This window comes from Panthera tigris, chromosome F3, assembly GCF_018350195.1.
Source record: "Panthera tigris isolate Pti1 chromosome F3, P.tigris_Pti1_mat1.1, whole genome shotgun sequence".
Classification (NCBI taxonomy): Eukaryota; Metazoa; Chordata; class Mammalia; order Carnivora; family Felidae; genus Panthera; species Panthera tigris.
Genome location: NC_056678.1, coordinates 11,280,760 through 11,296,677, shown reverse-complemented (window position 1 = coordinate 11,296,677; position 15,918 = coordinate 11,280,760). Strand labels below are relative to the sequence as shown.

The following is a 15,918-nucleotide window of genomic DNA, read 5'->3' as shown; positions in this document are numbered from 1 at the left end:
TAACCTTGCTCCCCACAGACTGTAAAGGAGGGATTTTTGTCTGTTCTCTGCTGTATCCATGGCTCCTAGGTTTGGCGCCTGGCACAGAGAAGAGCTCAAGAGCGAGTCAGTGAGTGAATGAATACATGTTCTCTCAAAAAATGTGTGTATTTGTCTCAGAAGCAGCACAGAAAAATAGTAAAGCTTGGATTATAAGAGCGGCAAAAACTGAGAACTGAATTCCTGCTTTAAGTTCTGTCTTCCCAAGACTAAAAATCTCTGTAGAGACCAGAAGCCCATACACAACTCATCTCCTTAACACTTCTGCCTAAGCACCAACACATGATATAGGGTCTCCAATAAATATTTCATTTACGGTAAAATAATTTCGTTCTCCATAATGTTATCTCTGATCATCAGAGACATGCAACCTAAGCCAGATTTTCACTTCAGTCATACGGTCTGATTTCGAAATGTAGCTAAGCTCCCAATACGACACCAACCAAATCCACTTTCCCAGCATCATTCACCGCGAAGCAAATCTCTTCCCAAGTAGGACTCACACAGATGCAACTTCGCATTATTAATACGGGGCTTTCGAATTCACCTAGAGCTTTCCCACAGATTATCTCCTATCTAAACTCTGATGTGAGGTAAATATGTCTGTTTACCCAAATTACTAATAAATTGAGACTCAGATTCGGTAACTGGCCTGGAATCATACCAGGTTCACACATAGTGCAGGAAGGCCAAAAACATAAGCGGTCTGAACAAAGGTCCTATCTGCCCACCTACCTGTTCATCTGGAAAACCGTAAGCTATTAACTAGCAGGTTCTGTCTCAATCACCCAATTAACCACACCAAGAACAGATGCACATTTGAATGCTTTTTTTTTTTTTTTTTCATGTTTATTGTTGAGAGACTGAGACAGAGCGTGAGCAGGGGAGGGGCAGAGAGAGAGGGAGACACAGAATCCAAAGCAGGCTCCAGGCTCTGAGCTGTCGGCACAGAGCCCGACACGGGGCTCGAACCCAGGAGCTGTAAGATCATGACCTGAGCGGAAGTCAGACGCTTAAGCGACTGAGCCGCCCCAGGTGCCCCTTGAATGCTTCTTGACAGTGATAACGATAACATTAAGGCGGTTTGCCATGGTTACTTTTGAGAATAAAAATTGTTTCACTGTGGCCTTCTTATTTTCGGCTTATAATCAATTAGCAAAACCCCTTCACATTAGGTTCTGAAGCTTCCCCTCACTAGAAAGAAAGTGGGATGAAAGTAATAGCAAAAATAATCCATTACTAGAAAGTTCTAATGCTGAGACTGTCCAAGACAGCTAGTGACTTTATCATAAAAGCAAAAAATAAAGATTTACCTTTAACTTAAGTGATTCTCCAAGTAACGTTCCCTTATAATCCGTTGTGTAGGTCCAATCGTATGGTTTAACAACTTCCTTGGAGTGTTCGCCCTCCGTCCTCAAATATTAAAATGAGAAGGATCAGATTCAGTGATGCAGAATATAGGCTGTCTGTATTCATATATCACACCAAGTTACATTCTACAAATAATGCAAATATCCTAATACACACATACATATACTTGTCATAATTCACTAATACAAGATCCTTCTTGGTTTGTCTGCATATTTACAGTTATTAAACTCGTCATATGCTGATGTGGTCTCTCCAATTAGTTAGTATACTCCTTGAGGACACAGTTTAAAGGTGTTATTGGGGCACCTGGGTGGCTCAGTCGGTTAAGCGTCCGACTTCAGCTCAGGTCAAGATCTTGCGGTCCGTGAGTCCGTGAGTTCGAGCCCTGTGTCGGGCTCTGGGCTGATGGCTCGGAGCCTGGCGCCTGCTTCCGATTCTGTGTCTCCCTCTCTCTCTGACCCTCCCCCGTTCATGCTCTGTCTCTCTCTGTCTCAAAAATAAATAAACGTTAAAAAAAAAATTAAAAAAAATAATAAATAAAGGCGTTATTATACTTCTTGGTATCTTGCAAGGTACCTAGTTAGTATACGATAGGCACAAAGTAAATAACTGCCGATTTGATTATCAAAGAAAACACGTTTTTCTTTATTTTAATGCTCCTCACATTTATAGTTCAAATCATCAGTAAACAGTTTTCTTCAAAAACAGGAACAGTGAAGTACACAGCCTACTGTGTCTTCACCAAGGAACACTGAAAGCTCAAAAATGTAAACCTTGCATGGCTCAACTCAACTGTAATTCAATTTAACCCAACAAGTATTTAAAAGGTAGGGTAACTAATCTCCGTTTTATGGATGGGAAAAATGACTTCTAGAATGATCCAACTATTAAGTTAATAATAATACCTGCGCTTCACTCTCATAAAATACACATATCATGACAGAAGATTTCTGTCAACTCTTCTTTTTCATTTTTTTTTTAATGTTTATTTATTTTTGAGAGAGAGAAAGAGAGAGAGAGCGCAAGCAGGAGAGGGGCAGAGAGAGGGGGACACACTGAATCCAAAGCAGGCTCCAAGCTCTGGGCTGTCAGCTCAGAGCCCGAGGTGGGGCTCAAACTCACGAACCGCAAGATCATGACCTGAGCCGAAGTCAGATGCCTAACCGACTGAGACACCCAGGTGCCCCACTCTTCTTTTTCACTTAACCCATAAATGTTGAGATTCTTACCTGCTTTCCTGCCACTCTTCGGCACAGGCTACTTTAAGCATTCCTTGATAGTTGTTTACACATCTTAAGGCATCCGTAGCGTTGAACTCAATCCCAAAGCCAGAGCCGTGCTGGATTCTTAAAACGTTGTCTCCAAACATCATTTCAGGCAGAGATGGCATATGTAATTCATCGGCTAACCTACGCAAAACCAAAAGTCAGGTAATATTTCCAATATGTGTATAATTATAAAGTGTGCAACAGAGGCAAAAATTTAAATGTGCCCTGAGTAAAGTTCTAAGGGACCCCAAAGAAGGCACGGGACTTTAGTGCAAGTGTTCTACGACAGCCACTTTAGCAGATCAGAAGGTTTTCTTTTCGATTTTCTTTTTTTTTAAGACTTCTGGATTTTTTTTTTAACGTTTTTTTTTTTTAATTTATTTTTGATACAGAGAGAGAGAGAGCATGAACAGGGGAGGGGCAGAGAGAGAGGGAGACACAGAATCCGAAGCAGGCTCCAGGCTCTGAGCTGTCAGCACAGAGCCCGATGCGGGGCTCAAACCCACAAACCGTGAGATCATGACCCGAGCCGAAGTTGGACGCTCAACCGACTGAGCCACCCAGGCGCCCCTGGATTTTTTTTTTTAATGTTTATTTTATATATATAAAAATAAATATTTTAGTATTTATTTTTGAGAGAGTGAGCATGAGCATGAGAGAGGGGGAGAAAAGAGGATCCAAAGCAGAGGGCTCCATGCTGACAGCAGAGTGCCCGACACGGGGCTCAAACTCATGAACCCTGAGATCAGGACCTGAGCCGAAGTGGGCCACTTAACCGACTGAACCACCCAGGTGCCCCGAGACTTCTGCATTTTTGAACAGTTACACAGCTATTATTGTTAGATAAGGTAAAATAACACTATATTAAAGAATATATTCTTACATAAATCCAATAAAAGATCACACATATCCTAAGACCACAATTACCCTCTTTCTAATTGCTTTAGATTTATTTCCAATCAGACATACCAATCAAGTCTTGCATACATATTAAAAACAAACAAGCCAAGAAAACTACATGAACAAATTAAACAATGGAAAAAAATACTGATTCCTACTAGAAACATCTATTTCATTCCTGGGTCATCAAAGGCCCACCACTTTCAAGAATAAATATGGGTTCCAATCCTCCTATGACTGCCTAGGAGATGACCTAACATACCACAGTCTCATGTTTCCATAAGCTTCATGTTTCTGGTAGACTTTTTGTTCTTACACAATTATATTAATTAAAGTTACGAAGAAAATATAGCAATTAAAGATGCTGTCTCTTGTAGGAAAACAACTTTTCCAGTATAATTCTCAACTTGTCACGTTTTATTTTTTTTAATGTTTTATTTTATATTACAGACAGAGAGAGAGAGAGAGACAAAGCGTGAGCAGGGGAGGGGCAGAGAGATGGAGACAGAATCCGAAGCAGGCTCCAGGGTCCAAGCTGAGACAACTCAACACAGAGCCCGACGCAGGGCTCGAACTCACAAGCAGTGAGATCATGACGCTTAACCAACTGAGCCACCCAGGTGCCCTGCCTTGTCACAAGTTTTAAAAGGTGGTAATGAAGAAGGCAAAAGCACCAAGGCTGATGAGGGAAACCAGCACTTGCTTACATGGATTTCTGGAAGGATTGTGCAAATCTACAGTCTATCCCCTGGGGCACCAATTAGGGAGAAAGTACCGGGAATTTCATCAAATTTATTTTCTGACTCCAAAGAGCAGCAATGGGAAATCTGTAATAAAAAAATAATCTCCAAAGCAGAAAAGAGCTATACACATTGACGTTCAAAACCATCTTATTTATAATAGTAAAAAAGAAATAGTTGGAATGTCCGAATATAAGGAAATAAACCATAATGTAAACTTCGGTCTATCCATACGATGAATGAAACATTATAGAATCGTTAAAAATGTTTAACAAGAAAATATAATAATGTAGAAAAATGTTTATGACACAATAGTAATAATAGTAATAATAATAATAATAAAAATAGTAATAAAAAAATAATAATAGTAATACATCTGTGTATGTATGTGTGCACCTATCAGTGATTTAACATTTTAAGCTGCACATCTTTAAGGTATCTAATAATGTTAATTGTTCATCATAAATTTAAGTAAAATGTATTCATTATCAGGAAATAGAAAATATTGGGATGCCTGAGTGGTTCAATGGGTTAAATGTCCGACTTTTTTTTTTTTTTTTTTTAAGCATTTATTAATTTTTGAGAGACAGAGCGCGCGTGGGATAGAGGCAGAGAGAGGAGACACAGAATCCGAAGCAGGTTCCAGGCTCTGAGCGAGCTGTCAGCACAAAGAGCCCGACGTGGCGTTCGAACCATGAGATTATGACCTGAGCTGAAGTCTGATGCTCAACTGACTGAGCCACCCAGGCGCCCGAAGCGTATGACTCTGATCTTAGCTCAGGTCTTGATCTCGGGGCCGTGAGTTCAAGCCCCCACGTTGGGTTTTGTGCTGGGCGTGAAGCCTGCTTAAAAAAAAAAAAAAAGGAAATAGAAAATATCAAGTACTAGAGAGATTAACACACCTATGTTCATAGCAGCACTATTCACAATTGCCAACATGTGGAAACCACCTAACGTCCACTCACAGATGTACGGATAAAGGAAACATGGTTTATCCACACAACGGAACACAATGCAACCTTAAAAAAAAAGAAGGAAATTCTGCGATATGCAACAACGTGGATGAGCCTTGAGGGCCTCATAAACCAGTCCCAGAAAGACAGACACTGCATGATTCTACTTAAATGATGTATCTAAAAGAGTCACATTTACAGAATCACAAAATGGAATTGTGGGGGCGCCTGAGTGGCTCAGTCGGTTAAGCGTCCGACTTCAGCTCAGGTCACGATCTCACAGTCCGTGAGTTCGAGCCCCACGTCGGGCTCTGTGCTATCAGTTCAGAGCCTGGAGCCTGCTTCGGATTCTGTGTCTCCCTCGCTCTCTGCCCCTCCCCCACTCACGTTCTGTCTCTCTCTATCAAAAAATGAATAAACGTTAAAAAAAATTTTTTTTTAAAAAGTGGAACGGTGGTTACTAAAGGTTGGGGGGGTGGGGAAAGAAGTTACTAATCAACAGACACAAATTTTCAGTCAAGCAAGAGGAATAAGCTCTAGAAATCTGCTGTACCTGTAGTTAATAATAAAGTATTGTAAACTTAAAAACGTGTAAAGAGGGGAACTACAAAAGACCCTGAATAGCCAAAGCAATCTTGAGAAAGAAGAACAAAGATAGAGGTATGATGCTCCCTGATTTCAACAAAGCTATAGTAATCAAAACAGTACAGTGCTGGCTCAAAAACAGACACACTGATCAATGGAACAGACTAGAGAGGCCAGAAATAAGCCCACACTTATATGGTCAATTCATCAAAGGAGGCAAGACTATACGAAGAGGAAAAAACAGTCTCTTCAATAAGTGGTGTAGGGAACACTGGAAAATTACATGCAAAACAATGAAACTGAGCGTTGCTTGGGTGGACCCGTTGATTGAAAATCCGACTCTTGATTTTGGCTTAGGTCATGATCCCAGCGTCATGAAATCCAGCCCTGTGTCGGGCTCCATGCACTGAGCATAGCACTTGCTTGCTTGAGATTCTGAATCTCTCTCCCTCTCCCTAACTCATGCACACACACGCTCTCTCTCTAAAATATAAACAAACAAAGAAAAAGAATGAAACTGAACCACTTTCTTACACCATACACAAAAATAAAATCAAAATTCAAAATAGATTAAAGACAATTTCATTGTAAGCCCAGAAACTATAAAACTCCTAGAAGGAAATATTGGGCAATAAACTCCTTGACATCAGTCTTAGCAATATTTTTTGGATCCGTCTCCTCAAGCAAGGGCAACAAAAACAATAAATAAATGGGACTCCATAAAACTAAAAAGCTTTTACAGAGCGAAAGAAACCATCAACAAAATGAAAAGGCAATTTACCCAACGGGAAAAGATATTTGCAAATGAAATAACCAATAAGGGATGAATATCCAAAATATGTAAAGAACTCACACAACTCAATAAAAAAATTAAAAAAAAAAAAACCACCCAAACAATCTAATTAAAAATGGGCAGAGCAGCTAAAAAATAAAAATAAAAATAAAAATGGGCAGAGCAGCGGAATAGACATTTCTCCAAAAAAGACATACAGATACATGAAAAGATGCTCAACATTACTAATCATCAGGAAAACGCAAATCAAAACCCTATTGAGATATCTGCCTATCAGAATGGCTAAAATTAAAAAGACAAGAAATAACAAGTGTTAACAAGGATGTGGAGAAAAGGGAACCCTCATATACTGTTGATGGGAATACAAAATGGTGCAGCCATTTTGCAGTCTATGGAAAAGACTATGGAGGTTCCTCCAAAAATTAAAAATAGAACTACCATACGATCCAGCAATTGTACTTGTGGGTATTTATTTGAACAAAACCAAAACACCAATTTGCAAAGATATATGTACTATGTTCACTGCAGCATTATTTACAATAGCCAAGATATGAAAGCAACTGGTGTCCGTTGAAGGATAAATGGATAAAGATATAAATATAGACAGATATATACACACACATACTTCCAAGAAAAAAAAGTGCAAACTCCCAAGGGGGAAAAAAAAATTTATTACAAACATAGATCTCATGTTAAGTATTTCTACTACAATAAAGCAAAATTTAAAAAAATTTTGTTTAATGTTTATTCATTGTTGAGAGAGAGGGAGAGAGAGAGAGAGAGAGAGAGAGAGAGAGAGAGAGACAGGGGAGAGTGAATGGGGGAGGGGCAGAGAAAAGAGGGGACAGAGGATCCAAACTGACAGCAGAGAGCCGGGTGCATGTGAGGCTCGAACTCACAAACCATGAGATCATGACCTGAGCCCAAGTCTGACCAGGCCACCGAGGGGCCCCTACACCAAGATTTAAAAAAAAAAAAAAAAAAAAAAAAATTAAATACTTCAAAGATTAAATAAGATGAAGACTGAATGTATTAGGACAAAAATTCCATAAAAAAGCACTCAATTAAATAAATTTTAACTACTTAATGGAATAACGCACACATGAAATAAGACATGATTCTGAATTTTCCCCAATATACCTGAAAAAATCTAGGGGTCTTACAAAATACTCCGGTTATGTACATAAAATAATTAGTCACTAATTTACACTGCTAAACCATCCTTTCATGACTGTCTTCCCTGGTGACTTCCTCTGCCTGAATCTTAAAATACCCTAGGGTTCCCTAGGATACCATCCCATAACCTTTCCTTTTCTTCAGGATGACTTCTACATGATCCTAGGTCACGCCCAAGGCTCCAGATGTCAACTATAAGCTGATGATTCCCAAATCTAAACCCACCGACAGTCATTTTTTGGAGTTCCAAGACAAATGCCCACCACTCTAGGACCCCCGCGCGACTCACACTTCAACCATCTCAACTCATCCTCTAGCCAACAACTGCCCCCATCAGTTCCTCCTCCTGTGCCCACCGTGTTCAATGGCGAGGCTTCCCATTCCTATTCCCAAGCCAGAAATCTTCTCATCGGCATAGATTTCTCCTCTCTCCTCCCTCCTGCTGTCAAGTGGCCATCCAGGCACCTAATCTCCTGAAACCTCTCCTCTCCTCTGCCCTTTCTAACTGGTCTCCTTACCCAGTCCTGTGGCCTTCCGATCCATCCTCCGCATCCCACACACACCCCCCCCCAACCCCCGAGAAATCTTTCCGAGTGCACATCTGCCCAGGTCACTCCTTCGTACAAAAGGACACCGGCGGGAGCCCCCATACAATACCAACTCCTCAGCCTGGCATACAAATTCCCTCAGTAGCTCCACTCCCCTGGGGCCCTCCCATTTCCCACTACTCCCGCTCTGGTACCTCTCGCTCCAACCAGGCAGAAACGGTTCTTCGAACAAATGGAGGCCCGCACTCTCCCCGGCCTCCCGGCTTTCCACGTGTCCCCTGACAGCCCCAAACTCTGTCCAGATCCTGTTCAGGCATCACAAACGCCTCCCGGCTCGCCCCATGCCTGGCCTCCCGGCTTCACACACGCGACCACCCCCACCCCGTGCCTCTGATTTTCATCAAGATCCACTCGGGCATCCGAATTTCCCGGACGCCTTGTCCCCTCTCAACGATCTCAAATAACCTCGCGTACACGTCTCTATCCGTTATTCACCCGGCATTACAATGGCCTCTCCGTCTCTCTCCTAAGACGGTCAATTCCTGCAAGAGGCTCTTTCATCTGCCGTATCTCAAGCGCCTGGCACAGCACCTGACGCGCTCAAAATCCAAGCACATGTATCATCCCCGCTATCGACCCCCAAGAAAACCGGGCCCAGCCACTCAGGAAGCAACGGTCTAAAGGTGTGGCAGGCTGGGGCAGGTAGGGACCTGCGGCGAGGGCGAAGTCCACCGGAACAGTCAAGCGCCGCTCAAACCCGGGCGGAGTGACAGTTGCACGAAGGCAGCGCCTGGCGAACCCCCCACCGCAGGGCGGGAGGTGGCGACAGGATTCTCTCCCGATGTCATTTCGAAGGTCCCGTCCTCAGGGACGGAGCCTCCGCCCCGGGGAGGGTTGGGGCTGCGTGCAGCTCGCCCTGCCTCCCGCCCAGGCCCAGCTCCCCGGCCCGCGCCCCGCGCCGCGTCGCGTCCCGAGTCCCGGAGCCTCACTTCTCCACATCCGCTGACTTCATGATGTGGGTTTTGGCCGCCGTCAGCTTCCAGGGCCCGAAGGAGAAGTCCTGGTGGCTGCTCTGGAAGCCGTGGATCATCATGGCCGAGGCGGCGCCGGCGCGGGCCTCGCGGAACAGGCTGGAGCAGCGGCGGCAGCGGCGGCGGCCGACACCGGTTCCTCCGCCTCCGTCCAGCCCAGCCCCCTCGGCTTCCGAGCCGTCCATGCCCAGCCCCTTCCCGCCCCGCCCCCTGCCGGCCGACCCGGACGCAGGCCCTCCTTTCCGCCTACCCCGCCCTTTCGATTTTTGCTTCCGGGACCAGGCGCCAATGTTGCGTGACCCACGTCTGACGTCACGATGCACCGGAAAACAGCCTAGGGGAGAAAACGCTGAGGGGCGGGGCTTCGGCGGCAGTGGGTGTGGTCAGGGACGCACCGCCCCCGTCCCCGGACTCATGGGAGCGTCATCCGATACTTGCTGGTACCGATGGGAGTACTTAACGGAATGCCGGAGGTGGAGAAAGCGAGTTCTACAAGGCCTTTCCGGACCTCGCAAAGCAGTGTGATTACCTGGCATTTTGGCGAATCGTTGTGCAAAGGAGAGGCCCCTATATTCTTCTGTTGAGGCCACAGAACAGAAATCCTTGTAATTTAGGAGGTCCTGCACCAAGCGTTACATGACTTAGAAGTGGACACGTAACTACTTTTAACTAAGACAGACTCCTGTCAAAAATTTCATCCTTCGTACAGGTCAAGGCTCTCCTGGTCCAGGCCCCTGATATGGTGGAAGCAATACCGGAGAGACCGGTGCTAAATCCACTTCTGCAGTGCTGTTTTGTGCATCCTTGGGCAAATCACTTAACTGATGATTTGGGGTTCAGTTGCCGCAAAACAGCATGGCTTGGTGTTAGGACATTTCCCAAATCTGTCTTTCCGGTCTCGTTTCCAGAAACTCCCTCTTAGCCCTACCCATCTGCACTCAGCCTTACTTCTAAGCCCTTATTCTTGCTGTTCTCTTAAACCTATTAAGCGTATTCAGACCTATCCCGTTTCAGACTCAACCTGGCACCTTTTAAAAATATAGATTCTCCAGCCCCTGGGCCTCACCCTAGCCAAGGAATGATTTGCCTTGATCAGATACGTCTTCAAAAGGCTTTTCCTAAACCCTGGAGCTGGATGTACTTCTTTCTCTGGGCCAACATGTTGATTTAAATCAACTTCAGTGTCCACTCATCCAAATGATTGTCAAAATGTAAGCACTGCTATTTGCCAACCATTCGTTTTATTACAAAAATAGCACTCTCACCCTGTCTTACAACAGAGCTTGACAATGGAATTCCTAGACATGATTTCAGCGATACAAGGCAGGACTGCCTTCCCCTTGAAATGTGTGTTATCTATCTATCTATCTATCTATCTATCTATCCATTTATCTATCCAATTTCATCTAAAATTTCAAATACTCCTAGATAGAGCAACGGGCCACTGATTTGCTTAATCGGTCATTTACATCTTAGTCTAAATGATTTTATTATAGCATTTTCTGTAAGCTGGCCTTGACAGAGAAGTACCAGGCCACACTATCCAGACCTGAGTCAGTGCTTTCCCACCTACCCTTCCAAAACATTTGTCCTCCCAGATTTTCCTAGGCAAGATATGATGAAGACTGCCTATTAGAAGGAGTTTTTAATTTAAATTTAAAATCTAACATTTTAACCCGTTGTCTCTATGGCCTCCAATTCAGCAACTTATTAGAGTTTTTAAGACTAAAATTCTTGAGAGTACAAAGAAACAAATCTTTAAAGGTACAATTTAAAGCACTCACACATTAGAGGAGTGCCTGGATTGCTTAACTGGTTAAGCATTCGACTCTTGGTTTCAGCGCAGGTCATAATCTCACGGTTCATGAGTTCAAGCCCCCAGTTGGGCTCTGTGCTGACAGTGCAGAGCCTGCTTGGGATTCTCTCTCTCCTGCTCTCTCTGCCCCTGTCCTGCTCATGCTTTCTCTCTCTGTCTCTCAAAATAAATAAATAAACTTAAAGAAAGATAAAGCACTCACACATTAGAGAGATATTTAGGCATTAACTGGGTACTGTCCGTCCCCATTCAAGTATTATCATGCAAAAACTATCTGCTTTATAAAACTGGTTCTAGGGAAGGCATAATACCTGGGACGTGATTCTTCAGCTAGATTGGACAAAGGATGTTTGAACCGCAAAATCAAGCCATCTACCACTCAAGTTTGTCAAGATTCAGTTCTGAGAACAACCAACGGGTTATTATAGAAATTTGCTCATTACACAGGCTTTTTGGGGCACTGAACTGTGGTGACAGAATCTGTGTTAGGCCTAAGGACACAGCAGGAAATAAGACAGGCAAGATCCCTTTCGTCTTAGAGCTTTCATGATAATGGAGAAGACAGGTAATAAGTAAGTAAACAAATACGATTTATAATTTCATAAATGGATAAGTTCTGTGCAGAAAATTAAGCAACTTAGGTAGAAACAGTTAAGTTGTGTGTGTGTGTGTGTGTGTGTGTGTGTGTGTGTGTGTGTGTTTGGGGACAGAGAGCAGACTGTACAGATGGAGTGATCAGACGAGCCCATTACTGGGAGTGTCTAGGAGATGAGTCGAAAAATGTGGGCATGGGCCAAATTGAGAAGGAACTTGAATGTCATGCTGAAGAACCTGGGACTTTTTCCAATGGGTGATTAGGGGCCACTGCCTCCGTGAGATAGTGTGATGGCCTAAACTTGTGTCTTCAAAGTGAGATCCATGCACACATATCCTCATACTGCAAAATGCATTGGAGGGGAGGAAGAAAATATTAACACTTCTATTTATATTTATCTCCCGCCTTTTTTAGTTCTGTTTTTGTGCATGTTTCATAATGTATATAATATATCACATATTCATGTGTATTTTATTTGCAAACAAATATTGGGATGTGTGCTCGATTTTTTACAGATATTAATGTCAGGTGATCAAATGACCTTGTGGACCATCGACCTACTTGAAGGCAGTAGTCGAGGGGTTAGAGAGGCGAGGACAGATATGGGAGAGGGCTAGGTGACTGATTGGATGTTAGAGAAGCATCCGGTCTGTGGCCTGGATATCACAACACCGTAATCAGGATGCCTGTCAACTAACCTGTGTATTCTGCGATGACAAAGAAAGACAGGGACCCCCAAGAGAAAAGACACGATCATATAAAAAGAGAGGAAAAGGAATTTTCTGAGGAAGAGCCTGTGGAAACGAAGTCCGACTTGCTTTGTTCCCCCATATGCGAAATTCCAGATGATGCACATGGGCACGGAATGCTAAGATCTGTGTGAGGCGGGGGCGTTTCTAGAAGAAAGATCGTGGTCATTAAACAGTAGATATTGTTCAAGTATGTATATGGCATCAGTTATAATTTGATTTAACTGTCTCTTCTATTTCAGAGTGATTCCCTTCTGCTCTGCAAGAGAGCATGCAGAAAGATGAACCTTAAAACTGCAAACAATTTGGCCACGTTGCCCATCTACAAGGCTGCCCAGCTTCTCCCTCGTTCTAGGGGTTCAGGGTCTGTGAACTGACTCCGATCTGGGAATTAGGGAGCAGCTGTGGCTTCCGTGGCGATCCCAGTTTGTTTGTTTCACTATACTCGGGGTTGTGTTGGTAGTACACGTCAAGGGGAACCTTAAGGTATCGCTCATCTATTTCTGGCCTCGGGACCCACTGTCAGTTACCCCCGCATTCCCAAGATCTCTGTGGGTCAACCCGTTCTGATGATCACTCTGTCTTTGCTGCCTATTATAGTCACCGTACTCACCTTGCCTCTGGCCGGTTAAGTACCGCTATTTGGTTTTTGCCATCTTGGACATCGCTACATCCTCACGGAAATCATGGAGTCCACTCTTAATGGCACATCTCCTATCTCCATCCCTGCCTTGCAGAAGCCAGCCAACGAAACACCCCTCAAGGATGGCGGTGCCCCTTCCGTCAGTGTATTTCTGGGTAAAGGGCACGGACTCTAGTCCTCTCGGGACATAATTAGGAGGCGGATGAGCAGGTGACGTGAGCGAAATCCATGCCAACGTGCTTGTCCCCTACGTCTTTGCGTTACTTCTCCGTTAAACGAAAGAAACTCGGGATCTCTAGTTCCGGCATCACGGGTCATGGTTGAGATCAAGTTGCAGTGAGCCTACCGAACGAACGAGTCCCAGCTGCTCACACCAGCACATCGAATCCACAGACCGGCGCATTCGGCTCTCTGTAAAATTACATTCCTCCTTCGCTGGACCAGCATCCTCAGCATGGAAATACAGATTTCCTGGAATCTGGCTGCTGGTTTCCTGGAATCTTGCCAACGTAAGTTACCAAGTTATTGTGATTCGTTTGCTGTTTACAAGTTCGAGATGTGACTTTGCATCTTGCCCTCTGGATGCCCTGACAGTGAATATAGCTAAGGATCCAGAAGCCACGAGAAGGGGTAGGTGTTGGGCGCAGAGAGAACTGGCACCCTCTTGCCAGGTGTCTGCCTCAAAGGAGGTCATCCTAGAGCCTTGAAGCAAACCAGGACCATCTTAAAGACAGGAAGGGGGCTAGCGATTGAGGGAACAGGGTATTTAAAGTTTTCTCAAATCTCACTGCCTCAGCGCTAAACATCCCACTCGGGCGTCGAATATATGTTCTAAAGTCCCCAAAGAGGCCTGTGAGCTACGGGCACCTGGGTGGCTCGGTCATTTACGCATCTGACTTTAGCTCAGGTCACGATCTCATGGGGTGTGAGTTTGAGCCCCATGTTGGGCTGTCTGCTGGAGCCTACTTCAGATCCTCTGTCTCTCTCTCTCTCTCTCTGCACCACTCTCTCTCTCTCTCAACAATAAATAAACATTTAAAAAAAAAGAGGCTTGCAGGTCGTCTACCTGCAAGGCCATCACTGTGGCTCATTTTGTGCTATTGTAGCTTCATAGCTCTAACAGGCCAGAGATACTTATAACAGGTGACCATAGACACTCCCTGAATTTCTGGCTTACAGTGCACGAGGCCAAGGATTTAAGCTGTATATTCTATTCCCGTTTAATGTTCCCCCTGAAATTTCCAACATGCGTACTTCCCAAAGCCTATTAGTTTATACGACTACCCTCCTCTCAGACAACATAAGGATCTTGGCATGCTTTCATCCTGACCGCTCATCTCACTTTATGTATATTATTTTCCTCCTGTGCTTTTAAAAAAAAAAAAATCCATTCTCTGGCTCCCTGTTTTCACTAGCTGCCTAAACTGATTTTTTTTTTTCAAAAACCCTCAAAAGGAATTGTACTTGTATCAAAACCAAACAGAGGAGGTGGCGGTCGGGACCCTTTGGTCCCTTCCGACGTGGGCAAGGAGAAGAAAAGTTCTTATGAAAGGTGGAGATGGGGCGCCTGGGTGGCTCGGTCGGTTGGGCCTCCGACTCCGACTCAGGTCATGATCTTGTGGTCTGTGAGCTCGAGCCCCGCGTCGGGCTCTGTGCTGACAGCTCGGAGCCTGGAGCCTGCTTCCGATTCTGTGTCTCCCTCTCTCTCTGCCTTCCACCATTCACACTCTCTCTCTCTCAAAAATAAACATTAAAAAAAGAAAGGTGGAGAGGAGCAGCAGACATGTGAGATGTTTTGTAAGCCCCCGCAGCACAGAGAGCAGCTCACAGTGGGTTAGCCTAGGGCCTGGAAGTGTCTCCTGACTTAAATGCCTGTAGAGAATATTAAACACAAAGCACATTCCCTAAGGGAGCATCTTAGTCACGTTACTCTTGGTTGACAGTAACAGAAACCCTCTTCAAACTAGCTTTAGCAAAGTAGTCTATTCTACGTGTTTAAGAAGCTTCCTGGTAGACATCTTGATAGCCGTTTCTTGGTTCACGTTTTAAATTTCCAGAAGGGAGAATCTGACTGGCTCAGCTCGAGTCCCGTGTTCAGCATAGCCCAGTCAGCATGACTAAATGGGGCCACATTAGTACAAGCCTCTCGACTTTGGAGACAATGGTTCTCAGAGATAGATATACACCCCTCACCCCCAGTGTTTGTAACAGTGGGCTTTGGGCTGATTAGGGGAGAAACAGAAGGGTTTTTAAGTATGTGTTATAGTTAGTAAAGGCAAGCCCCACTGGGGACGGAAAATATTGGCAGAATGGGATATGAAAAAAGAAGTTGCAAGAGAAGTTATGAAATTTTACCTCTACGTACTTTACAGTTTTCTGTGACCCAAAACAGACCCGATGTCTCATCAACACTTTGGCAAGGTTTGGGGACCCGCAAAAGGATGGAATAAAGGTGTGCACCAGGTTATTCCGAAAGTCAACATTAAAACTATGTAGGCTCACCAAATTTTCAAAACGGGGGGGGGGGGGGGGTATCTACTTATAGGTCAGTCTTCTAGGCTTCAATAGTTACTGCTATAACCCGATATACGCCCATTTGGATTAGGAGAAACCCAATCAATGAGAATGAACACTCCTCCTTAGGCCTCTGAGGCATTTCTTTGAATTTACCCAGGGCCGATGTGACTTTTCACCTGCCTGGAGAGCTGCTG

The 15,918-nt window shown here is 44.3% G+C and overlaps 1 protein-coding gene and 1 long non-coding RNA gene across 3 annotated transcripts in view; one reads left to right on the top strand and one right to left on the bottom strand.

Annotated features, from left to right (window-relative positions):
• Positions 1-9,583, bottom strand: part of TIPRL (TOR signaling pathway regulator) — a 32,885-nt gene extending 23,302 nt beyond the window's left edge. Inside the window, exons 1-3 of one of the 2 annotated variants that reach the window (XM_042976171.1) lie at positions 9,363-9,583; positions 2,640-2,819; positions 1,353-1,452 (exon numbers count right to left, since the gene is read on the bottom strand). In XM_042976171.1, the coding sequence (XP_042832105.1) occupies positions 1,353-1,452; positions 2,640-2,819; positions 9,363-9,466 (384 nt within the window). In that variant the 5' untranslated portion in view covers positions 9,467-9,583. Of the gene's footprint in view, positions 1-1,352; positions 1,453-2,639; positions 2,820-9,083; positions 9,307-9,362 lie in introns of those variants that run through there. The other variant, XM_042976172.1, reaches the window with a different exon arrangement.
• A 215-nt stretch (positions 9,584-9,798) lies between these two features.
• LOC122235817 lies at positions 9,799-14,121 on the top strand. The gene is made up of 3 exons (XR_006213880.1): positions 9,799-10,615; positions 11,518-11,792; positions 12,807-14,121. It is a non-coding gene; the product is annotated as an uncharacterized LOC122235817 (long non-coding RNA).
• The last annotated feature ends 1,797 nt before the right edge of the window (positions 14,122-15,918 follow it).